At 41.5% G+C, this 25261-nt stretch overlaps 1 protein-coding gene across 3 annotated transcripts in view; it reads right to left on the bottom strand.

The window, feature by feature from the left end:
- NAPB (NSF attachment protein beta) overlaps positions 1–24097 on the bottom strand; it is a 46924-nt gene extending 22827 nt beyond the window's left edge. For 2 of the 3 annotated variants that reach the window (XM_055265099.2, XM_055265101.2), the window contains exons 1-2: positions 23900–24081; positions 5613–5692 (exon numbers count right to left, since the gene is read on the bottom strand). In XM_055265099.2, the coding sequence (XP_055121074.1) occupies positions 5613–5692; positions 23900–23997 (178 nt within the window). In that variant the 5' untranslated portion in view covers positions 23998–24081. Of the gene's footprint in view, positions 1–5612; positions 5693–23899 lie in introns of all 3 variants that reach the window. The other variant, XM_055265100.2, reaches the window with a different exon arrangement.
- Between the last annotated feature and the right edge of the window lie 1164 nt (positions 24098–25261).

Genomic DNA, 25261 nt, shown 5'->3' with positions numbered 1-25261 from the left:
TTCTCCACCTCAGCTCCAGCAGACTTTCCAAGTGTCCCTGGGCACTAAGCCACCATTCCCTGATCTGGCCATTCAATACCAATAGCCAAGTCTTGGGCTACTCAATTCAATTCCAGTAACATATAATAAACACCAGCTAAGGGCTTCAAGCCACAAATGATTAAAGAAAGGTAAAACACTGAGCGCAAAGATATTTGCTCACTTTTCTATCTTAGTGTCTCCTACACTTAGCTGTCAGTGTGGAAGAAACTGCTAATGGAGGCTTCGTGGATAAAGTAAGTTTCCTAAAGAGTGAAAATCAGGCCCACAATTTTGAAATCCAAAAAAGCCTAAAGATCCAAATTTTTTTCTTTAGTTTACAGCAAAATCTGACTGAAATTTATATGAGGTTTAATCTATTTTACCCCATTTAGTGTGAGAATTTACAAATTTCCCTGCAGAATCACTGATGGATCTGGTTGTGGGGTACTGCCCAGATCTCCAACTGAGACACCGTACAACATATAAGGTACATGAACTAATCTTTTTCAGAAAAGGTATCGGATCAGGGACCATGGATTCTGGAGTGCTGGAAAAAAAAGAGGGAAGGAATCGCTAGCAGAGGAGTCACATGAACACAGAAGAAATGCTTGAAGGTAAGAAAGGGCTGGAAGTGGAGGCCAGTGACAAGCCTGCCCTGACTGGAGGAGGCCAGTGGAAATCAAGGCTGAAGCTGCATCAGGCCACTTCCCAGAGGGTTTCAACATCAACATGCGAAACTTCCTGAGTTCAGAGAAAGCAACACGACAGACTGCCTCTGAAAAATGAGTCACACTGGGGAAGTGAGTACAGCAGAAATGGAGAGGAAAGAATCTGACCTACCAGGAAAAGCATGGTTAAGAATATCACAAAACCTTTGGGTTTCTAAAAAAATTATCATAAAGCAGTACTCACTGCTGATATTAAACATTTGCTATAAATTTTTTTGTGAGAAAAAAAAATCCAATTCTTTTCCTTTTTTCGAGACAGGGTCTCAATCTGTCACCCAAGCTGCAATGCAGTGGCGTGATCACAGCTCACTGCAACCTCCACCTCCCAGGATCAAGAGATCCTCCTACCCCAGCCTCCTGAGTAGCTGCATGTGCCACCACACCTGGCTATTTTTTATTTTTAATTCTTAAAAAAATTTTTTGGCTGGGTTTGGTGGCTCAAGCCTGTAATCCCAGCACTTTGGGAGGCCAAGGCGGGTGGATTACCTGAGGTCAGGAGTTCAAGACCAGCCTGGCCAACATGGCGAAACCCTGTCTCTACTAAAAATACAAAAAATTAGCTGGGCATGGTGGCAGGTGCCTATAATCCCAGTTACTTGGGAGGCTGAGGTAGGACAATTGCTTGAATCCGGGAGGCGGAGGTTGCAGTGAGCTGAGATTGTGCCACTGCACTCCAGCCTGGGTGACAGAGCAAGACTCTGTCTCAAAAAAAAAAAATTTTGTAGAGATAGGTTCTCACTATGTTGCCCAGGCTGGTCTTGAACTTCTGGGCTCAAGCAATCCTCCAGCTTCGGCCTCCCAAAGTGCTGGGATTACAATGATTATACCTAGCCGTAAACATCCAATTCTGCTAAAGCTTCGGCTGCATCTCTTGTTCCAACTCCCTCTCCCCAGAGGAAATGCATAATTCTCACGTGGGTTTCTGAACCTGAGGGCAAAGGGACAGTACAAACTCTGGAGCCCACCTGCCCAGGTTCAATTCTTCCTCTGTACCAGTTTCTGATTAAAAAGAGTACCCAGGCATCTTTGAAAAATATGTAACCACCAGCATGACATGGGTAGTGCTATGATCTGAATGGTAGTATCCCCCCAGAATTTGTATTACTGGAGCCTGATACCCAATTTGACAGTATTAAGAGGTGGGGCCTTTGGGGGAGTGATGAAGTCATGAGAGCGCCACCCTCATAAATGGGATGAGTGCCCTTATAAAAGAGGTTGAAGAGAGCTGCCTTGCTCCTTCCACCACATGAGGACATAGCAAGAAGGAGCCATTGTGGAAGCTGAGAACAGTCCTCACCAAACACGGGGTCTGCTGGCACCTTGATCTTAAACTACCCAGCCTCCAGAACTCTGAACAATACGTTCGTTTTCTTTATAAATTACACTAAGGTATTTTGTTATAGCAGCAGGAAGAAACCAAGGCACTGAACAATCAGAGTACATGCCAGCCTCAGGGCTAGAGCTGGAACTGAAGAAGCCCTGCTGGCCCCTGGTGAATCATGAGAGGCTGATGGGTATCCAGAAGGGGCAAAGGCCACTGCCAGGGCAGTGGCCATGCACCTGGGGTACTTGGGGCAGCACTTAACCATGAAGTGGCCACTCAGGAACATATCTGGCTAAGTGGGAGCTTTGATGGGCTCTGCCTCAGAAGAACGTAGTAATAGCTTGGATTTCACAAGTAAAGTGCTTAGAAGGGCCTGACTCACATTACATAAGGTGGCCACTTTCATTATTACATGCAAATCTAGCCTTAGATCATATCTGTGGTTTGGCATATTGAAATGCCATCATTTTTTTACAACCTACATCCTTGCTCTCCTGCTGGCATTTCATTTTTGATAACTTATCTATGTTTCCTGTCTCAGAATCAGTCATGGGCCATCCTTTTGTTGCTCAGTAATACCACAACACCCAGGCTCTTCTGGGCTACCTCCATTTCTCCAGACAATAGTAAGTGCTTTAATTTTACATTTTCACATTCCCACATTCCAAAACGAGTTGCTGGCTTATTTTTTCACTCTGACTATTCATTCCAATCACTGACAGCAAATGCTAGCTCGGTCTATCTAAACTTGGAAGTGTCGGGCTGGGCACAGTGGCTCATGCCTGTAATCCCAGCACTTAGGGTGGATCACGAGGTCAGGAGTTCAAGACCAGCCTGGCCAACATGGAGAAACCCCATCTCTACTAAAAATACAAAATTAGCTGGGCATGGTGGCGTATGCCTGTAATCCCAGCTACTCCGGAGGCTGAGGCAGGAGAATCACTTAAACTCGGGAGGCGGAGGTTGCAGTGAGCTGAGATCGCGCCACTGCAGTCTAGTCTGGACAACACAGCAAGACTCCATTCTCGGAGGTGGAGGGGGAACTTGGAACTGTCTTTATTAAAGGATCATATATTAAATTAAATGGCCTCTGGGAAGCCACACAACTTAGGCTAAATTTCCTCACTTGCAAAACTGTTATAATACCTGTGAGGATGATCTCTCAAAAGCTGAGTATCAAACAAATTAGCTTAGTCATTGTGAAAGAACTTTTAAAACTATAGAGATGCAATGCTGTTATTATCATCACCAATGCAACATGGATAGAACTTCAAGGAGTCTAATATTCATCCACTCAACAAATACACTGAGCACCTATGACTTTGCAGGTGATAATCCAGGGCCTGGAGATACAGCAGATAAAACACACAAACATGGCCTTCCAAGGTTTACTTTCTAATGAGAATCACAATATAATAAAAACATGTAAATGTAAATGAATAAAACATTATGTAATTTATTTTTGCTAGATGGTGATAACAGTGTTGGAGAAAAAAAAAAAGGTTCCAGGAAGGACAAAATTGTTATTTTTAAAAGGGGTGGCCAGAGAAGACCTCACCAAGAAGATGACATGTGAAGAGGGAGCTGAAGGAAGCAGGGACCCAGCAACATTCTGTTTGGGGGAAGAGTAGGGAGACAGAGGGAACAGTACATGCAAAGGCTCTGAAGTGGGAGCTGGGTGCAAAAGGAAGGGGATAGTCTTTGAGGGACACTACAGGGACGTCAGCTCTTATTTGAAATGATATGACCTTACTTAACTTGTGTTACGTTACTTCATTAACACATTTATGCCTAGTGTTCCTTTACTGGAACGCTAAGCACGTGGGAGTTATTTACATCCTATCCTACTGCTCAAGGTCATCGCCAAGGTCTGATTTCCAAAACTCAAAAAATTGCAACCTCAGACATAAATGGAAACAGACTGGAAAAGTGCAGCAGTATGACAATGTCAGGAGGCTAGAGCATCACTCCAGGCAACAGATGACAGATGACGGGCGGTGCACATACAAAGCCTCAGTTACATACATGATCAGTGGCCTCTCTGAAATGGAATTTCCAAAGGTTAGAATACTTGATCACCAGATACAATAAGTAATAAGTGGTCTCAGCCGGGCGCAGTGGTTCACGACTATAATCCCAGCACTTTGGGAGGCCGAGGCGGTTGGATCGCCTGAGCTCAGGAGTTCAAGACCACCCTGGGCAACATGGTGAAACCTCGTCTCTACTAAAATACAAAAAATTAGCTGGGCGTGGTGGCGCGTGCCTGTAGTCCCAGCTACGCGGGAGGCTGAGGCACAAGAATCACTTGAGCCCCAGAGGCAGAGATTGCAGTGAGTCAAGATTGCACCACTGCACTCTAGCTTGGGCTACAGAGTGAGACTGTCTCAAATAAATAAATAAGTAAGTAAGTAACAAATAAGTTTTATTTACTTACAAATAAGTAAGTAAGTAAATAAGTAAGTAAGTAAGTGGTCTCTTCAGGTAAGATCACTTTTTACTTATAAGACCTGAACAAAATAAAAGAGGGAACGTGAAACAAACTGTTTTCTCCTCCATTTTAAAAATACAATATAATTCAGGCATAAGCATGTTTTGAAAAATAGCATATCTAAAGCCTTAGCTAAAACTAAACTTCTTACAAAGATCTTTAAAGCCAGAAGAGACCTTTTAGATTAATCTAGCTCAAAAGCATTTTCTCCTTTGAAATGATTTTAAAGTGTCTGCCTTGAAACAGCTTGTAGAGGGCGAGTCCCACTTCCAATCCCACAGCAGCTGTGAGCCAGAGCGCAACACTCACGTCCCCTGCTCTGGTCAACGGTGGTCTCCATTTTCACTACAGAAATATCCCATCACTAAGGCATGAAAGATCTCTTTCGCTGAAGGGAGAGGGATGAATTTCTCTCAAAGAGCCATCCCATCTCAGACCAATGAAAATAATAATCCTGTGGATTTTGTTATGCCTGGTCTCACTGGATAGAAAGCATTACTTTAAAAAATAACCAGGGGTCTATTGAGGTTAATGTAAATCCATCCCCCTCCCCCCAAACCCCACTGTCATAGTTCTCAGTGGAATCACAATAAGTTATTGCATAGCAGAGAATGATCATTCTCAACCAATGTTCAGGTAAAGAAAACCAGGCATTTCTCTTTATCCCACTACTTTTAATGACTTTTATTCCAACTTTCATTCCTTATGGCACTGTGTTTATTTGAACATATTAGTACGAAGCAAAGATTACTCTAATTCCAAGTAATTTTAACTATTTTTAGTTACCACATGCCTACTCTATTAAGAAGTTTATAGAAACTAAGACAGACACGGTCCCTGCGCTTGAACTTAAGCCAGGCTTTCCAGCTTCATTCACTTAGAGCAGACTCCTTCAGTCTCCGTATGTCAGTAGCAGCCACACCAGTTATTCAGCACTGACACCTGTCTCTGGGGCCAATAGTCTTGCTCTTCAAGGGGAAAACAGTCATTTCTTCCTTCAAAGTGATTTTAAACCATTTGCCTAAAAAACAAACAAAAACTTTGTACATACCACTCCAATTTTTAGCCATCTTGAACATATTTGCAGCTCTGGTATACATTTCACAAGCCTCTTCTATTCTTGTGTTTCCTCTGAGAAAAAGTTAAAAATTAGGTTACATTTTAACAACCATTCACATCTCTAATTCTCCCTCCCTCAAATGATAAACATTTAGTATATACTTGTTATGTGCCAGACAAGCATTACAGAATCTTAACCTTAAAGGAAATACTCTTACTATCCCTGTTTTCCAGATGAGGAAACTGGGGTGTTAAGTGGTAAAGTAACTAGCCTGAGGTGACACAGAAAGGATAGCTCAGAATTAAGACTCAAACACAGGGCAGGGCATGATGGCTCATGCCTGTAATCCCAGAACTTTGGGAGGCCAAGGCGGGCGGATCACCTGAGGTCAGGTAGGTGTTCGAGACCAGCCTGGCCAACGCGGTGAAACCCCATCCCTACTAAAAATACAAAAATTAGCTGAGGGTGGTGGCATGTGCCTGTAGTCCCAGCTACTCAGGAGGCTGAGGCAGGAGAACTGCTTGAACCTGGGAGGCGGAGGTTGCAGTGAACTGAGATCGCGCCATTGCACTCCAGCCTGGGCAACAAGAGCAAAACTATGTCTCAAAAAAAAAAAGAAAAAAAAAGACTCAAACACAGATCTGGCTGACCCCAGAACCAGAGGTGTTACAAACTAAAGATGTTATTCTGATTACATCTTTAATCAGAGTCCTTCCCATCTATAAAAGCTGGAAGTTGTATATCAGTCTCAGTAGTTAAAAGTACGTTTTTCAAAGGAGATTAAATTTTGAAGGATAAAGACATCTTTACCCTGTTACCTCCCAAGAGTTCAGCACTATATTTATTCAGAAGCCACATCTTATGAGAAAGTGGCATGACATTCTACAGCTGTATGATGTCAACTCTGGTAAGGGCAAGTCCTTCTCCAACCTGGAGGAGGCCCCAGGGTCCAGCCCAGTTTAGAAATGCATTTTGCAACACCCTGAGAAATGCATTTTACAACACCCTGAGAGAAGGGTACCTCCACTGTTGCTTGAACATACACAGTTCTGCAAAGTTCTTCACCAAGCAGCTGATTCCACTGAGGGACAGCTTTAAGCTACTTGGAAATTTCTTCTCACATAAAAGCCAAAATTATCCTCCATAATCCTCCCAGAGTTAACTTTGCTTTTACTATGCTAAGGCCCCTCCATGAAAGATGTTTATCTATCTTGTCTATTTATAATCATAAAATAACCAGTGGAAAACTGAGATGTAGTAGACTCTGTACAGTACACGTAACAAGGAACTCAGTGGGGTATGGACATAAGGACGCAGAGATAGGAGAGGTCAAGGCTGACACTGGATGCTGGGCCTGGTATGAACACATGTACATGAAAGAGTGCACACACACGTGTTAGGAACTCCAATAAACTCCAAGCTCCAGCAGACGAGCTTGCAGCTCCCTGTCAACACAAGTCCTAGTGCAGAGCAGAGGCTGGGCATACAGTAAGGCTCAGGTGTGACTCAGACCTTAGGCAATAACTACTAACAGTATGGCCTGGGACCAGTTCTTTAACTCCTTCACACCTCAGTTTTGGCATGTGTAAACTGAAGATAATATTATGTATACCTAGGAGTTATTATGAGGATCAAAAGAAATAATCCATATACAGCTGCCACTGCAGAGCTTCACCCAGAGTAGGTATTCAATCAGAATGGTTATCATATCTAGATCCATGTATGGAAGGCATAAAAACCTTTGGGAATATTACATCGTATGTCTCATAAGGAACATGTATCTAGAATAAATGCAAATCAAAACCACACACGTGATACCACGTGGCTCCTGCTAGGATGGGCTACTGTCTGTCAAAAGACAGAAAATAACAAGAGTCAGGAAAGACGTGGAGAAACCTTATATACGTGGAGAAACCTTATATACGACTGGGAGGAATATAAAAGGGTGCAGCCACTTTGGAAAATGTTACCATATAACCCAGCAATTCCATTCCTAGGTACACACCCAAGAGAAATGAAAACACATCCCAGCAGGGCGAGGAGGCTCACGCCTGTAATCCCAGCACTTTGGGAGGCCAAGGCTGGAGGATCACCTGAGGTCAGGAGTTCAAGACCAGCCTGGACAACATGGCGAAATCCCATCTCCACTAAAAATACAAAAACAATTAGCCGGCGTGGTGGCACATGCCTGTAGTCCCAGCTACTTGAGGGGCTGAGGTTGCAGTAATCCGAGATCGCAACACTGCACTCCAGCCCACCAGTCTAGGTGACAGAGCGAGACTTTGTCAAGAAGAAAAGAAAGAGAAAGAGAGAGAAAGAGAGAGAGAGAGAAAGAAAGAAAAGAAAGAAAGAAAGAAAGAAAGAAAGAAAGAAAGAAAGAAAGAAAGAAAGAAAGAAAGAGAGAAAGAGAGAAAACGCATATCCACACAAAAACTTGTATGCAACTGTTCACAGCAGCATTGATCATAATAGCTAAAAAGTGGCCAGGCACAGTGGCTCATGCCTGTAATCCCAGCGCTTTGGGAGGCCAAGGTGGGCGGATCACTTCAGGGCCAGGAGTTTGAGACCAGCTTGGCCAACTTGGTGAAACCCCCATCTCTAGTAAAAATACAAAAATTAGCTGGGCATGGTGGTGGGTGCCTGCAATCCTAGCTACACGGGAGGCTGAGGCAGGAGAATCACTTGAACCTGAGAGGCGAAGGTTGCAGTGAGCCAAGATAGTGTCACTCCACTTCAGCCTGGGCGACAGAGCGACTCCATCTCAAAACAAAAAAAAAGCTAGAGTGGAAACAACCCAAAAGTCCATCAACCGATTAACAGATAAATAAAATGTGGTATACACATACAGTGGAATATTAATGCGCAATAAAGAGAAATGAAGTACCAGTACCTACTACACCATGGTTGAGCAGTCACAATGAGATGCCATTTATACGACAGGTCTACAGTAGGGAAATTTTTAGAGACAGAAAACAGGTTAGTGGTTGGTAGTGCTATGGTTTGAATGTTTTTGTCTCCTCCAAAACTAAGTTAAAATTTAATCCCCAATGCAACAGTGTTGGGAGGTAGGGCCTACTGGGAGGTGTTTCGGTCATGAGCCCTCTGCTCTCATGAATTTATTAAGGCCACTAATAAAAGAGCCTGTGAAAGGGAGGTTCCATTTTCTCTGGTTCTCTCTTCTACCATGTGAAGACAAAGCAAGAAGGCCCTCACCAGATACCAGAAGCTGGTGCCTTGATCTTAGACTTTCCAGCCCCCAAAACTGTGAGAAATACATTTCTGTTCTTATAAATTACCCAGGCCAAGGTTATTGTGTTACAGCAGCGCAAAGCAGGCAAAGACATCTAGAGGTGGGAGTGTTGGGGAAAAACAGGGAGGTGAGGGAAAATGACAGCTAAATGGTACAGGGTTTCTTTCTGGGGTGATGAAGATGTTCTAAAACTGCTGTGGTTGCATAGCCCTGTGAATAGGCTAAAAACCTCTGAACTGTACATTTTAAATCAGTGAATTGTATGGTATGCATATTAAATCTCAATAAAACCTCCTCCCCAACACACACACACAAAATCAAAAAACAAACAAAAACCTTTGGAGACTATGTTACACAGTGAAAGACAGAATGGCAACAAGCCATACCAAAAATGAAGTGTCAGAATAAGCTACAGCTTTCTCTCACACCTTCATGTCCCTTTCCCTCCACTTCAAATCTACACATTAAAAAAAAAAAAAAAAAAAAAAGAAAAACAGCTAATAAGTTTCCTAAATGGAAAATTCCTGACATGAAAACGTTCTCAACCTTAGCCATACCTCCCTTGGCATAAAGTCTTGCTACTTTCTTGGGTCTTGTTTTTCTAAAGAGTACCGGGAATCTTGAACTGTAATTATAGTTCAATCATTCTTATTAAAGGTTTCTAAATAAAACTAGCTTAATTAAAATGTACTTTATCCACTTATTTTCAGAGACAGGATACAGCTAGAATTAACAGAGTTCCTACATTATTCTAGATTTTGTGCTAGATATTTCCATATATGTTATGTCATTTTCATTATTACAACCACGAAAGACACTATTTCCATTTTACTGAAGAGAAAATGGTATCTAGAGGTCAATGGCTTATCCAAGGCTACCCAGCCAAGGTCAGTAGTGTACCTGACACTTGACTTCAAGTTCAGTGAACTTTGAACTTTGCTAAACCATGAGATCCTCATGTCTCCTGAAACACAATCGCCAGAGGTAGCCTCACTTTAAAAACCCATTTGTCACAAACCGACCATAACTTTAAAACTTCCGGAAAAAAGGTACTTTTGAAATTATGCTGGATGCTTATTTTGTTTTATGTGAAAGTTAATTTTTTGTAAATTTTATGGACAAGCATTCAGAATTTGCATTCAAAGTAACAACTGTCATCCAGAGGTCTCACAGTGAGGCAGAAGATCCTTGGAAAAAATATTCTGTGAGGAATCCGTATTAAGCAGCAACATAAGTTAAATACATGGCACTCAATTGACATTAAAAAGCTAAACTGAGCTAAATTAACTATTTTTTTGTATTACAGGAATCTGACTTGGAAGAAGAAAACATTTTCCCCACCGTGAAAGAAAACACTGCCCAGCTAGCACAAAAACCACTGCCACCTGGCTGGCCCAGCTGAACCACCCCTGCATTCCAGAGGCAAGGCAGACTTCTTGACCGTACTTATTCAGGAAATATTTACTGAGATCCATATGTGCCAGAAAACACTAAGGAAATAAACTTCTTGCCCACAAGGAGGTCACAACATTGAGGAAAGAATATCAAGTTTCACAGCTAGAAGGGTCTGAGAAAAAGCCTATCAATTCCCCATGTTCCCCTGAGGAAACATGGTCAAAGCCACAAATGTCCCACCAGGAGCCAGTGAATAGCAGAGCTGTGAAAACCAATTCATCTTCAAATAATCTAAAATCTTGATTTCACCCATCCTGAATAATAACTATTTCAGAGCATTGTAAAATTATGACAACTATAGTCCGTACTATTTTAAAACTGTGGGTGGGAGGAAGGAGACATCGTAGAATTGTGAGAACTAATGACACACACATCATGAGATGTACTTCAAAGAAAAAGGCTGACAACTCCTGAGACAGAAATAAAGTTGCCTCTAAAATCACAAGATATTAGAGTAGAAATACCACAAAAAGTGACAGTGACAGTACTACGAAGATAAGCACGTAGAACCAGAGGCAAAATTCAGCTCTTAACATCAAGATGCCATGAAGGGGTGTGTCAAGCCACCCCAAAAGACTGAAAAGGGACTTGCCCAGTGTGGGGAGCCTGGGGGGACCCCCACGAAGCATGGTACCTCCTTCTTCTCATTATTTACCAGCAGTATCTCCTTAGCCACTAGACTGATGCTCTGGGGAAGAGGAAGCAGCACAGGGCCTGGCACACAGGCCACAATAACAAGGCTGACTGCTTAGTGTCTGGATGGAACAAACTGTCCACATTAATTTTTTAGGTTTTCCCATGTATGCCTCAAAATAATAAGCAAATGTAGAAAGAATCCATAAGAGAGGAAAATTCAAAATCTGTCTGAAAGTGCCTCTGCCATATAGAACTACTCTGTGATATCATAGGCTCTATAAACAATTTATTTCCACCTGATGCTTCACTTCTGGAATCTCCACAGATTCTAAAAACTGGGGGCTTTCCTAGGTAAACTTAACCCTTCCAAGATTACTTTATTTCAGGGCTTAATATATTTTAAAAAAGTACAAATCTTTTATGTGATGCAAAAGTAGAGATTTCTTCAGTGGGGGAGATGCAGAGGCCCCAGGAGGACACAAAACAACTGGAAGAGATATTTTTACATGTTCTCAACACAAAGAAATGATAAATGCATGAGGTGATGAGTATGCTAACTATCCTGATTTGATCATTATACAACACAGACATATATCAAAAAATCAAATCGTACCCCATCAATATATGCAATGTAATGTGTCAATTAAAAACTATTTTTTTTTTAAAGGTAGGAGGGAGATACTCTCCAGAATGCTAATTTGAATTATTACATCAAAAGGCAGCATTTAAATGTTTCACTGTTCTTTTATAAATTGGTAATGCAGAAGCCCAAGGTATGCTGGAACGGCCCAGGGCATGGGCTTGAGTCAGACCACCTACAAATGAACACTATCATTTATTTACCAGCCTCTAGTTCCCTGGAGCAGCCAGGCCTGTCTTGGCCTTGGAGAGAAAGAAAAATTCCACCAAGCCAGCTAGCACTGTACCAGTAAGGGGAGCGCTGTCTCAGTGGCCTTGAACTTTTGGAATCAATTTTGTAAGAACTTTTCACTTTACTTCTGCTTAATTAAGGACAAAAATCATAGATTCTCAGAGAAAATAATCAGAGACATTTAAGGACTGTGACCAAAGTATTTGTGTTTAAGCACAATTTCTTGAAATAAAGCTTATGAGAACAAGTATAACAAAGAAAGCTAGTTAGACGTTATTTTGACAATAGTTTTCTAATGCTTCAACTTTATATGGGGAGTAGTCATCTTTATAGAGAAGAAATAGGTATAGACTGGACCTATTTATAAAACAAAACAAAGATATTTAAATACTTAAGAAAGATAATGGTAAATGCTAGATCAATTCAGAAATGACTGTTACACACAACCTGATTTACCAAGAGCAGTTTTTAAATTGAATTTCAGTCTTTATAAAAATTTAAGCTGAATTTCAGTCTTCAGAAAATACTGATGAGACGTGATTCCCAAAAAATCATGGTGGCTGCTTACAGATAAATATATCCACACATCCTCCAAAAACCTTACAGATCAACAAAAAGCAAACACAACCACCCATAATCCGTGCCTACAGCAAAAGGAGGCAGTATTCAGCAAGCCTCCGTTAAATATAATTGAGGAAATAAAAAATCCAAAACTACCAGAGCTAGCAACACTGCCTCTGCTGCCAGTCAGAGGGGCGTCTGTGGACACGAGAGGTGAGTTTAACCTGGCAATCATCATCCAGGGAAGAACTCTCAGCAAAGAAGTGCTCTACCAAGGTGGGCAAACACCCCAGACCAGGTGGAAGACCTGGCAGGTTAGAGCACTGCAGCTGGGAACAGAATAGAGGGGCTTTGCCACAGACGGCAGTTTCCAGAAGACACTGCTTCTGGGAGAAGGCAACTTAGAAGGTGGGGGCAGCTCTATGGAGGCTTGGCAGTGAAAGGAAAGAAGGCAAGTGATGGAAATACATTCTTGAAACAAAAGAGTATCACAGAATTAGAAGTCACACAAACCTACCCCTCCACAGCACCATTCATTAAAGAAACCACACTTAACTGTACCTACACAAGGCAGCATTTAAACTAAGAAACCCATGAAGTCACACAAACCCCTCATCTCCTGTCACAGAAACACATGCTATTGTGTGTCCAAGAAACTCTGTGACTCTTTACACTAAACAGAAAGGAGAAACAGCATCCATATGAAGCTACTACATAAGAAGATCCTAAGTGAATTAATGCACGAATAGAAAATCAAATACTGCATGTTTTCACTTGTAAGTGGTAGCTAAACACTGGATACCCATGGGCATAAAAATGGCAACAGTAGACACTGGGGACTCTAGAGGGGTATGGGGAGAGAAACAGTTGAAAAACTATTGGGTACTATGCTCAGTATCTGGGTGATAGGATCATTTGTACCCTAAACCTCAGTATCACACAATATACCCAGTTAACAAACTTGCATATGTACCCCGAATCTAAAAGTTGTAAAAAAGAATAAATATTAAAATAAAAATGAGTCATACCAAAAAAGCCCCAAAACAAAAAAGAAACAAGAATTAAAATATGTTCCCTAAAACAATCACAAGGCACAGGAAAACAATTCCATATGACTGAAATATTATTAAACAGATATGAAAGTATACCATAAGCTAGAAATTTAAAAACTCATCATAGAAATGCACAAAAAAATAAGATGATGAACTCTTGTTTCGAATTCTAGAAGGATAGAAATAAAAAGACAAAATGATCTCGGAAATAAAATCTCTGTTATAACATACCTAAGGGGAAAGCAGATTCTACTGACAATAAGGAAAACTATGAAAACAGGCAAGGGAACAAAAATGAAGAGAAAAGGATCTAAGTAAAAGTAATATAGAATGGGCAAAGAGCCAATATCCATGTAATTAGAGTCCCTGAGGAAGGGAAGAAAAAAACCCATTTTCACAATCTGAGAAAATTTTCTGGAAACAAAAGGCATGAATCTAAATACTGAAGAGGCCTACATGTACTTGGAAAACTGACCCAGAATAGTCTACTGTGAAACATATCCTAGTAAGATGACTAGATTTTATAAATGAAGAACATTTCTGGGCTTCCACATAAAAACGCAAAGTTACTTATAAAACTAAGAAAATCAGGCTAAGACTTCAACAGCAACATATAGAGCAAAACAACAGTGGAACAATGCTTTACCGGAAACTCAAGGGGGAAAAAAGTGTGAGCCAAGGATTATAAAACCAGGCCATCCATCACGCACCCCCCCAGTGTAAGCCAGGACCCAAGGCATAACTAAGAGATGACTAGGAAACATAGCTGAAATGACTGGTGGTGTCACTGCATATGTTGTATTGTAGATCTAAGACAAAATGTAAGGACAAGGGTAGAAAAATAATAGGGAAACAATTCTATGTCTGACAAAGTACAAACGGCTTTAAAAAAAAAACAGGCATATTAGAGAACAAGAGATGTAGAACATGCTCACTGAGAAGCACATAGGTAACAGGAGTTTTCTGGAGTGAACAAAATAATAGGCGCCTAAGTAAGGAAAAGGAGCTAAGGATATTTAAAAACATTTATAGCATAAAGGTAACCAGTAGAACAAAATTACAAACCTTCCTAAATAAAAAAAGAGATGACATGAAGACAAATAGCAATGAAAATATAATATACAGTAAATATAGTAGTATGACAGTTAAGAACCAATCATATACTTGTCATTTTCAGATCTGCTCAAAAACCAAAACCCAACTTTGTGCTCAATACAAGAAACACAACTAAAATACCTACTCTGAAAGGCTTAAAATAAAGAGATGGTCAAAAGTATACCAAACAAATCAAGCAGCTCTCGTTAGAGCTGTCATAACAGCAAATAACCCTGACATCTCCCAAAGGCTTCTCTCAGTCACTTGACTTGTTTACTGCAGACTGGCTGTGACTGCTGGCTCTTTCTCCAAGTGTCATCATTCTCTACTCTGGAATGTAGCATTTATACGGTATATATACTCTTCTTAATTTCTTACAGAAGGGTAAAAGCCATGGCAGAAGTGCCTTCCACTCATACTTCATCAGTCAAAGTCAGTCACATGGCCACAACTGGCAGCAGAGGGCACAAGGTAACAGACAGCATGTATGATCCTCTTACATAAAAATCTTAATGAATGCAAACACAAGCAATAAGAAAACAGAGATTGCTACCCTGCAATGAGACAAAGTAGAATTTGGGCTCAAAGGCCTTAAAGGAAATAAAGAAGTTCACTTCATAATGCTAAAAATATAATTCATAATAATATTAGTTGTGAAAATCTATGTACCAAAAACACAGTGGACCCCTTTATAAAGCAGAAATTGCAAACGTTAAAAAAGATAGAAATACACTTATAAGAAAGCAGATATTAATATGCCCCTGTAAGTCCAAAACAGATCAAGTGAACAGAAAATACAGACATGAAAGACACAGACAATATAATCAATAACTAGACAAGAGGGATCTCTATCAAAATTTGATAAGAAAATATCCACCTTCTAAAGTATACATAGGAGACTACAATCCCAGCACTTTGGGAGGCCGAGGCAATTGGATCGTTTGAGGTCAGGAGTTTGAGACCAGCCTGGCCAACACAGTGAAACCCTGTCTCTACTAAATACACAAAAATTAGCCAGGTGTGGTGGCATGGTGCATGCCTGTATTCCTAGCTAATGGGGAGGCTGAGGCAGGAGAATCACTTGAACCTGGGAGGCGGAGGTTGCAGTGAGCCGCACCACTGTACTCCAGCCTGGGCGACAGAGTGAGACTCTGTCTCCAAAACAATAAAGTGTACATGGGGGCTGGGTGCAGGTGGCTCATGCCTATGATCCCAGCACTCTTTGGGAGGGCAAAGCAGGGAATTGCTTAGGCCAGGAGTTCAAGACCATCTTGGGAAACACAGCAAGACTCCATGTCTAAAAAAAAATTTTTAAATAAAGTATACCTGGACCATTCATGAACACCAACAATATATTAAGTGGCAAAGAAAATCTGAGTAAGTTCTCTGATCGTAATGAAAAAAAAAGTTTAAGTAATAATGTACAAAGAAAGGCCGTTCTTTCTACCTGGAATAAAACCCTTAAAATAAAAACCTCTTGGAACAAAGGGGAAACAAACTAAGATAAAAACAGATCTATAAAATACAACTGAAGCAGTTTTAAGAAAAAAAATGTATAGCCATGGATATTTTAATCCATACAAATAAAGTAATGAAAACAGTGAATGAACACCTCCCTAGAAAAATGAACCAGAGGGAAAAACAAAAGAAGCCAAAGAAAGCAATAAAGATAAAAGTATAAGTCAGTAAGAAAACACAAAACCAGTAGAACAAATCAATAAAATATTGGTTGTTTAGAGAAAAAGAATCAAGGAAAAAAGGGGAAAAACACAAATATAAAAGTAAAGTGACAGAAGAAAATTACTAAAACAGAACATTTTAAAAGTCAGAAAAGACTACTATGCACAATGCAAATACATTTTTTAAAATTTAGATAAAATGAATTATTTCCTAGGAAAACACAATTTACCAAAATTGACCTCAGTAGAGATAGAAAATTTAAACATTACAAATTTCAGAGACAAAAACAAGAAAGTTATCAAAGAAATACCCATCAAAAGCCCCAATGGTTTCACTGTGGTGTATTCTTAAACCTTCAAAGACCAGAGTCCAAAAAAAAAAAAAAAAAAAAAAGAAAAACATCCAAATTATTTTTAGGAGGCACCTGTAACAGCAATGCTTCAAGTTGACAAAGTAAAGCTATATACAAATGAATTGTAGATAAAACAATCCTAAATCATGTATGTAATAATAGAATCTAGGCCGGGCACAGTGACTCATGCCTGTAATCCCAGCCCTGTGGGAGACCAACCAGGCAGATCATTTGAGCCCAGGAGTTTGAAACTTGCCTAGCCAATATGGTGAAATCCCATATCTAATAAAAATACAAAAATTAGCTGGGCATGGTGGCCTGTGCCTGAAATCCCAGCTGCTGAGGAGGCTGAGGTGGGAGGATCACTTAAGCCTGGGAGGCGGAGGTTGCAGTGAGTAATATGCACATCACTGCACTCCAGCCTGGGCGACAAAGTGAGACCCTGTTGCAAAAAAATAAACAAATAAATAAAAATAAAAATGGAATCTACATTTAAAAATATATTATAATCCTGAGAGGTTTACTCCAGGAGTGTGAGGACAGTACAATACAAGGCCTCATATTTAGTAATTAACATATAATAACTCTAAGGAGAAAAATGTTTATCTCCACAGATATTCAAAAAGGCCTTCAAAATACAACACTAATCCCTAATGAATACACGGACTAAAACTGGAATTGACAGACAAGTCCTCACCATGAAAAAAGATATCTTAATTCAAGAAAGTATTGACTTATTAGATTTTGTTATTACTTATAAGTTCCACTTAAATACAGAAATAGTTAACATTCTGAAACTACTTCCACAAGTTTCCTTACTGTGAACTTTATTAGTCACTGAAAATTCTTTGAAGGTACAAAAGCTTTACTGATTTTATCATCCAATCAGATAAACACAGTGTGAAAATCTAAGAAGAGTATATGAAGTCTGTAACTAGGGTGATTCTGTGTCCTCACTGCATAGATATGCTTGACTTGTACCCATTTTCTTAGTATCTCAAAAATACCACAATTTGGACAATATATTCTCTTTAACTCCATAACTCACAAAAATAGAAAAATATATTTAAAAATTTTTAAGTATAATATTTTGATTAGCTTAATTATTCAGCATTAATTCATATGATAAATTAAGATTTAAATATGCTGTTTATATATAAAAGGTAATAGAGACTGAGACATAACTAAGTAAAATGAGGAGGTAAAGGGGAAAATGTAAGACCATGTAAGTTATAATAAATTCTTCATCATTTTTAGCAAAATCAATAGATACTGTCTAAAAATCAAGATATCAGGAAGTAGAAGTGCTCTAAAATTATTTAGAAATGTGGTGGTAACCATCAGAAAAACTAATTAGAAAGTTAAAAATGGTTGCTCCTTGGGAGTGAGATTATGGAAAAAGAAGACTCAGAGAACTTTACTTTTCAACTGAAAACTCTCTGCACTGGGCACTGTGGCTCATGCCTGTAATTCCAGCACTTTGGGGGGCCGAGGTGGGCGGATCACAAGGTCAGAAGTTCAAGACCAGCCTGGCCAACATGGTGAAACCCCGTCTCTACTAAAAATACAAAAATTAGCTGGGCGTGGTGATGCGCATCTGTAATCCCAGCTACTCGGGAGACTGAGGCAGGAGAATCACTTGAACCCAGGAGGCGGAGGTTGCAGTGAGCCAAGATCATGCCACTGCACTCCAGCCTAGGCAACCGAGCAAGAGTCCGTTTCAAAAAAAAAAAGAAGAAAACTCTCTGTACTCCTTGTACTTTTCTACAGTGTACAGCTACAATGTTTATAATAAGCAAATATTTAAATAAAATGCCTAGTACAGTGGCTAACACCTGTAATCGCAGCACTTTGGGAGGATGAGGTCAGCAGAGCAGATCGCTTGAGTCTCGGAGTTGGAGATGAGCCTGGGCAACGTAGCAAGACCCTGTCTCTACAAAAATAAAAAATTAGTCAGGCATGGTAGTGCATGCCTGTAGTCCTAGCTACTTGGGAGGCTGAGGTGGGAGGATCTCTTGAGCTCAGGAGGTCAAGATCGAAGTGAGCAGGTATCTCGCCACTGCCTTCCAGCCTAGGCAACAGAGTGAGAGCTCGTCTCAAAAAAATAAATGCATAAATAAAACGGAAGAAAGCAACTTAAACTCTCCTTTACTTGGTATAGCTTTGCTCTTGAAAACTAGGTAAGAATAAAAGAAAAAACATCAGCATTTGTATTAGCATTAATACATTCTTCTCTCCACCAATATTTACCACGTGACCACCGCACACCTCAGGCTGGGTGAGGTGTTAGCCACAGCAACAAAACAGGCAGACTTCCAAGGAGCCACACATGATCACCAGCCCTCCCTCCCTCTCCAGAGTAACTGCACCTCACAGAGCTCACAAGAATGAAAGAATATGTGGAGAAAACTGCAAAAATGCAACAAGAAAAAGGTCAGTCTGGTAACAGTTTATCATTTGATACCAAGCTGTAACAACCTAAAATCAGAAAACCAAACAGTTATAATAAAGTTATACAGCTCTGTGCAACTGAATAAGCATTCTGACCTCATTCAATCCTTAACTACTGTGAAAAATAGATTCTGTCCCTCTGCCCATCTGAAAACTAAAAAAAACAAGTTCTGAGTATGATTTACTTGACTATGGTCACCAAAATATTAAATGAGAGAACTTGAGCCTCCACCTGGTCTCCCCATGAATAATAATATAATTATATTTCTTATGTATATTATATAATTTATAAAAATAATTGTTCAATTTATAATCGATTTCTTTTGAGAAAGATACACAAATATACGTATATATTTCTTATACTGTATTACCTATCTCTATAAGTAAACCTGAGCCTAATAATTTTTTTAAAAGTTCAATCTGCATTTGAAAAAGAATTGTAACTGAGGAAAACCTAAATGCTTCACCTATGTTATCACATGGCCCCACCATATTTTGGCCAAACTTAAAAGCAATCTTTGTTGAAATAAACACAAGTGAAGAATACTGATAATTTATAGTCTACAATGCTTAAGAAATATTCACAATTTTCACAAACTAATAAATTATAGATTCATAATTATTTCAAGATAACCCAATGGGGCCTTTCATTAAATTTACATTGACATTGCCAGATTTATAGCTCTTGTGTAAACTCTGAGACTAAACACTGAAAGGCAAAGGAAGACGGCGTTAACCATGAAAAAAACATCTTTCCACTGGCATTCTTTTTTTTTTTTTTTTTTTTTTTGAGACGGAGTCTCGCTCGGGGGCCCAGGCTGGAGTGCAGTGGCACAATCTCAGCTCACTACAACCACTGCCTCCAAGGTTCAAGTGATTCTCCTGCCTCAGCCTACGAAGTAGCTGGCATTACAGGCGCTCGCCACCACGCCAGGCTAATTTTTGTATTTTTAGTAGAGACGGGGTTTCACCATGTTGGCTAGGCTGGTCTCAAACTCCTGACCTCAAGTGATCCACCCGCCTCAGCCTCCCAGAGTGCTGGGATTACAGGCGTGAGCCACCGCACCTGGCCACTAGTATTATAAGAGGCTTTTCCAATTCAAAACAATCTTAATGTCAGACTCAGGCTGATTTAAAATGATACCAGTAGTTCATTAATATTGTAAGTTGGAATTTGAAATTAACTACAAAATTCCATAGCTCATCCCTGGCAACAAACTGAAGGACAATACAACTCCTTTGGAAGTAGTTTTACTAAATGTACTATACTACAAACTTGAGAAAAAGTTTTAATTCCACAACTACAAAAGCACATCACTGCTTAAACAGTAATTAAGCAGAAACACAAATCACCACAACAGTGGTTTCCTGCAATGTTTGCATCCCTTGTCAGCTCTTTTCCTGGGGAGGAAGGTGGGGATGGGGAAGGAATATTGATACCTTACCTCTCAAGCAGATAAGGCAGAGGATTTGTGCCTTACACAGAGAAGAAATATTTGACTGACACGTTCTCATAAATACATATGCATATTTTCATCTAATTTTACTGAAAGCAAGAAACAAAAGCTATAGAATACTACTAAGAATACAGTATTGCCACAAAACCAGTGAGTGGTAAACACTAGAGAACTCATGACAGGCTTTAATCTGCAGATAGAGCATTCAGAATGTCTGTGATGTGAAATATCTGCAATATGCCAAGCACCTTTTAACGACTGCCACAACCTCAAAACAGATGGCTTATCCTCTTTAAAGCACCAGCTAGTCAGCTCTTAAATAAATGAGCTCTGATGATATTCAAGTCAGTATGTGTGTTTTATTAATTTTGTGTTACATCAATTCTGGAGTCTGACATAGAGATGGATTACCCTGCGTTTTAAATAAAGGATTACATGTAGACCTTTAGGAATGAAAATGGGGACATTCTATAGCTAAGAAGGCAGGGGCAGGGTGGAGTAACATGTATTCCAGTCTAGAAAGGTGATGATACATGCCATCTATAAGGTAGGATTCTAAACATCTAAAATTGATACAGAATCTTAATTGTCCTACTGTCACAGAAACACTATGTCTGTTTTCTGGCTTCAATAATTATACAATATTACTAAACTCCTAAAACTCTAAGTACTCCTTCCTGCAAGCTTTCCTGGAGCAAGTATTACTGGAAATAACAGTCTTCGAAGTATAAATCACACTTGCATCGTACATTCATGGTTAAAGCTCTTTCAGATATTTTATTTCATTAAAAGATCAATGAGGCTGGGCGTGGTGGCTCACGCCTGTAATCCCAGCACTTTGGGAGGCCAAGGCTGGTGGATCACGAGGTCAGGCGTTCGAGACCAGCCTGGCCAACATAGTGAAACCCCGTCTCTACTAAAAATACAAAAAAAAAAAAAAAAAAAAAATTAGCCGGGCGTGGTGGCGGGTGGCTGTAATCCCAGCTACTCAGGAGACTGAGGCAGGAGAATCGCTTGAACCCGGGAGGCGGAGGTTGCAGTTAGTTGATATTGCGCCACTGCACTCCAGCCTGGGCGACAGCGTGAGACTCCATCTCAAAAAAAAAAAAAAAATCAATGATGCAGTCTATGGCTCTGAAATTCTGGAAAAGTCATCTGTTTGGCCTACTGCTTCTTTGATAAATAACTGGAGCTGATAATTTTGATGGTCACTGTCTCCAACATCCATGGTTCCAAATGTTTTACAAACATAACCTCACTGAACCCCCATAAATTTTGAGATATACCATTATTATCTCCATTTTATAGACTGGAAACTGAAGCACAGAGAGGCTAAGTAACTTGCCCTAGGTCCCAAAGCTAGATAATAAACCAACCTGTTGTACCCAGGTAAGAACTAAGATGCATTAACTTTTGTGTAAACTGAGTGTGAATGGTGAAGATTGGTCTTCGTATATGTCCTGTCAATAACATAGGTAGCAACATTTAAAAGGGAGATGTTTCTTTAAAAACAAAGGCTTTTCAAAATCCTTTAAGGATTATAAGCTCAAGATTTGGCCTAGTTTCCTAAAAACATCGAAAACCTCTTTCCCAAAAGGAGTGTTCTCCTGAGACAAGCACCAAGTGCTGTCATGCTTTTTCCTCTGCCAGTTACAGACTCTCCCACAGGGAAGCACTTCCTGACTTGAAATAATGTTGTAACATTAAAATAACCTCCTGGCATGAGGTACTATGACATTAAATTTTATCAGAGTGAATTTTAAATGTTTTGTGAATCAAAACATTTAAAAGGAGTTAGTGTGGCGCTAGCACTTGATGGTACTGTCATAACTTTTAAATGCAAAACAAAACATAATTCTAGCTATATCTCCTATACATCACATGAGAAATCTAGAAACCAGCTGTGATAAATGCCCTCTGAGAGGTTCCTGAGGACAGGGACCCTTATCTTCTTGCATTTTTGCAGCCCTTTATGTATTTCTGCAGTTATGCGTACTGCATGAAACTTGTCCTTAAGCATTTCCTAAAGATTATCAATAGCGGTAAAGTATAATTTATAGCCAAAGCAATGAAGTTGGCAAAACAAGCTAAGAGCCCATTATGTCTGTCTTCTGAAATAGAGTCTGAACTGAATGTGTACAGAAATAAAATCGTGTCTAGTCATGCAACGGGTTAAGTATCTGCTCTTGGTAACAGCAAAGGATCTTTCACTTTCAAAAGAAAACAACGAAACAGGCACACACAAAATTTCTGCCTTTCTCATCCTAAACAGCTGAATCATTCACATATTCAACAGCCCAGAATTCTTCCGGGCTGTCAGTGCGGGCTCTGCTTTTTGAGAGGTTGGAATTTAAAATCCTCCTTAGGAGAGCACGGAAGAATTACAGGAAATTAAAGGGATTCCCAAAGGGCGCTGACTTAAACAGGAGCAGCGTTACCGTTAATCAAACAGGAGGCCCTGGCTATCAATCAATCTCTGGAGAAGGAAAAATACTACGCTGAGAAAATATATTCGTTCATTATTCAAGTATTTACTAAAGTTGTACTCGCCGCAAGGCCCCTGGAGGGAGGCCAACAAGCACACCAGCTCTGGATCCCGCGCCGGACCGCCCCCTCCCCCGCCGGGCCCACCTGCAGGCGGGACGCCCCCAGATGCGCGTGCCAGGCGCCGGGGGCGGCCCCTGCACCGACCCCTCCGGCTCCACCCGGGCGCGCCTCACCCGGACGGGTCTCCGGAGCGATACGGGCTTCAGCGTGGCGAAATGCACCAATACGACTCGCCACGCATGGAGAAGGGGACCCCACGCGCGCCGCGAGCTACCGCGCCCGCGGGCCTCAGGGAGCCGCTGACCTTCTAGGTCGTGGGACCCCCGCACCAACGCGAGCCAGGGCGAGGGGGGCGATCTGGGGTCTACACAGGGCGCGTGGGGCTGACAGCCCCCCCAGAGTGTTCTAGGGGCTTCGTGGGGCGCTTGGGGGCCCTGGGGGTCCTGGGGGTTCTCTGAAACGCGCGTGGGGGCTGAGGGTCCCTGTGAGACTCCGGGGTTTCTAAGGGGGCGTGTTAGGGGATCCGGAGGGCGTGTGGGGGCTGAGGAACCCTGGGGAGTTCTGCCGACCCTAGGGGGTCTCTAAAGTGAGCGTGGGGGCCGAGAGCCCCTGGGAGGATGCGGGGTTTCCAGGGACCCTGGGGGGCCCTTTTGGGGTCTCTGGAGGGCGCGTGCGGACTGAGGGCCCCTGGGCGTCCTGGGAGCTCCAGGGGGCGCTGGGGGACCCTACAGGATTTCTGGAGGGCGCCTGCAGGCTGAGGGCCCCTAGGCGTGGTCTGAGGGCCCCAGAGGTTGCGTGGGGGGGTCAGCCTGAAAGGAAGGGGACCAAGTACGGAGACCCCCCCCCAGGGTATGCACGGTCTGGCGCTCACCCAAACAGCCCTCGGAGGAAGGAGTGGGAGGCCTTGACTCGCTTCTCGGCCTCCGCCATCAGCTGTACTGCCTCACGCTCCTTCCCCGCGTTGTCCATGTCGCCCGCCGCGGCCGCCACAGCCCCCTCAGCCGGCTCGCTGCGCGCCCAGGCGCCTTAGCCCTCCCTCTGGCGGTCGCAGGGGCGCAGGCGCAGGTGCGACGCGCGAGGCCTTTCGGGAGCTGTAGTCCGGGTCCTGTCATGGCGGCGGGGATTCGCCAGCCGCCTACTACAGTTCCCAGGAGGCCCGGAGGGGGTGTGTGTGAGCCGAGCTTGCGCATCGCTAGCTCCCAGGACATCGGCGCAGGGGGCGTGACCCCCCCAAAGGGGTCCTGGACCAAGGTGAACTTTAATTTTTTGTGTATGCAGAAATGGAAAATGATCCGTGGCCTCTAGTAAAGATCACCTACTCAGTAAGACTCGCATGGCAATGGGATGGATGAAGGAACAGGGGATAACAGATTGGATGGAACCCACACCCTGCAAGCAAGTTCTGCAAAACAGAATCTGGTGTAGCCACCAAAGCATCACATGCTTGATACCGCCCACCAAAAAACGAGCAACAGCTGGCAATAAGAGCCATTTTTATCTCCAAGAGCAAGACGTCCCCAATATAAGTTATTTTTAAATCTCCCCAAACTGTAACTTTCTGTTGGTCCTCTCTTCCTTGGTTATAAATGAGTTGCATATATGCAATATATGCATAATCCACTCTTTTGTTGACTGAATTATAGTCAATGGATGTGAGCCATTGAACTCTTATCCTTTACATAATACTGGTCATAGTGGATGGATCTCCAGGGACAAAATGTTTGCCTGCCAGGAAGACTTCTAATCTCCTAGGAGAAGTATCCATAGATAGATGGAATCCTGTGCCAGAGACTTTCGGGCCTGTCCCAGAGGGAGTTATTTTTGAATACAATGTCTAGACCATTCAAGCTTGGCAGTGCTAAGGCAGAGATGCTGAAACTAATAAGAAAATCACTGCCAAGTGAGATTTATGACAGTTTCAAATTGTTGATAAATACACTCTGGGCACTGGCATGCAAAATTTTAGAAAATGAAGACTGTCTGTAGAGAGCAAGGCAAGAGGGGCCAAACTCCTAGAAAGACAGTTGACTAAAGCACATGTCACAGAGTTCATACATTTCAGGACTCTGTAGAGATAGAAAGAAATCTCAGCTCTTCATGCAGTTTATTTACGATTACTACATGCATTATTCTAACTTTGAAAAGCTGATCTGTGTGCTTTTGGAGAGAGAAGGAGGCAGGAAACTGGAGGTAACCGTAAATGCAGGGGAGACCAGAGAAAAACTGTAAAAAG

This window comes from Symphalangus syndactylus, chromosome 24 (assembly GCF_028878055.3).
Source record: "Symphalangus syndactylus isolate Jambi chromosome 24, NHGRI_mSymSyn1-v2.1_pri, whole genome shotgun sequence".
NCBI lineage: Eukaryota > Metazoa > Chordata > Mammalia > Primates > Hylobatidae > Symphalangus > Symphalangus syndactylus.
The sequence above is the reverse complement of the archived record's forward strand: the minus strand, read 5'-3'. Positions and strand labels throughout refer to the sequence as shown.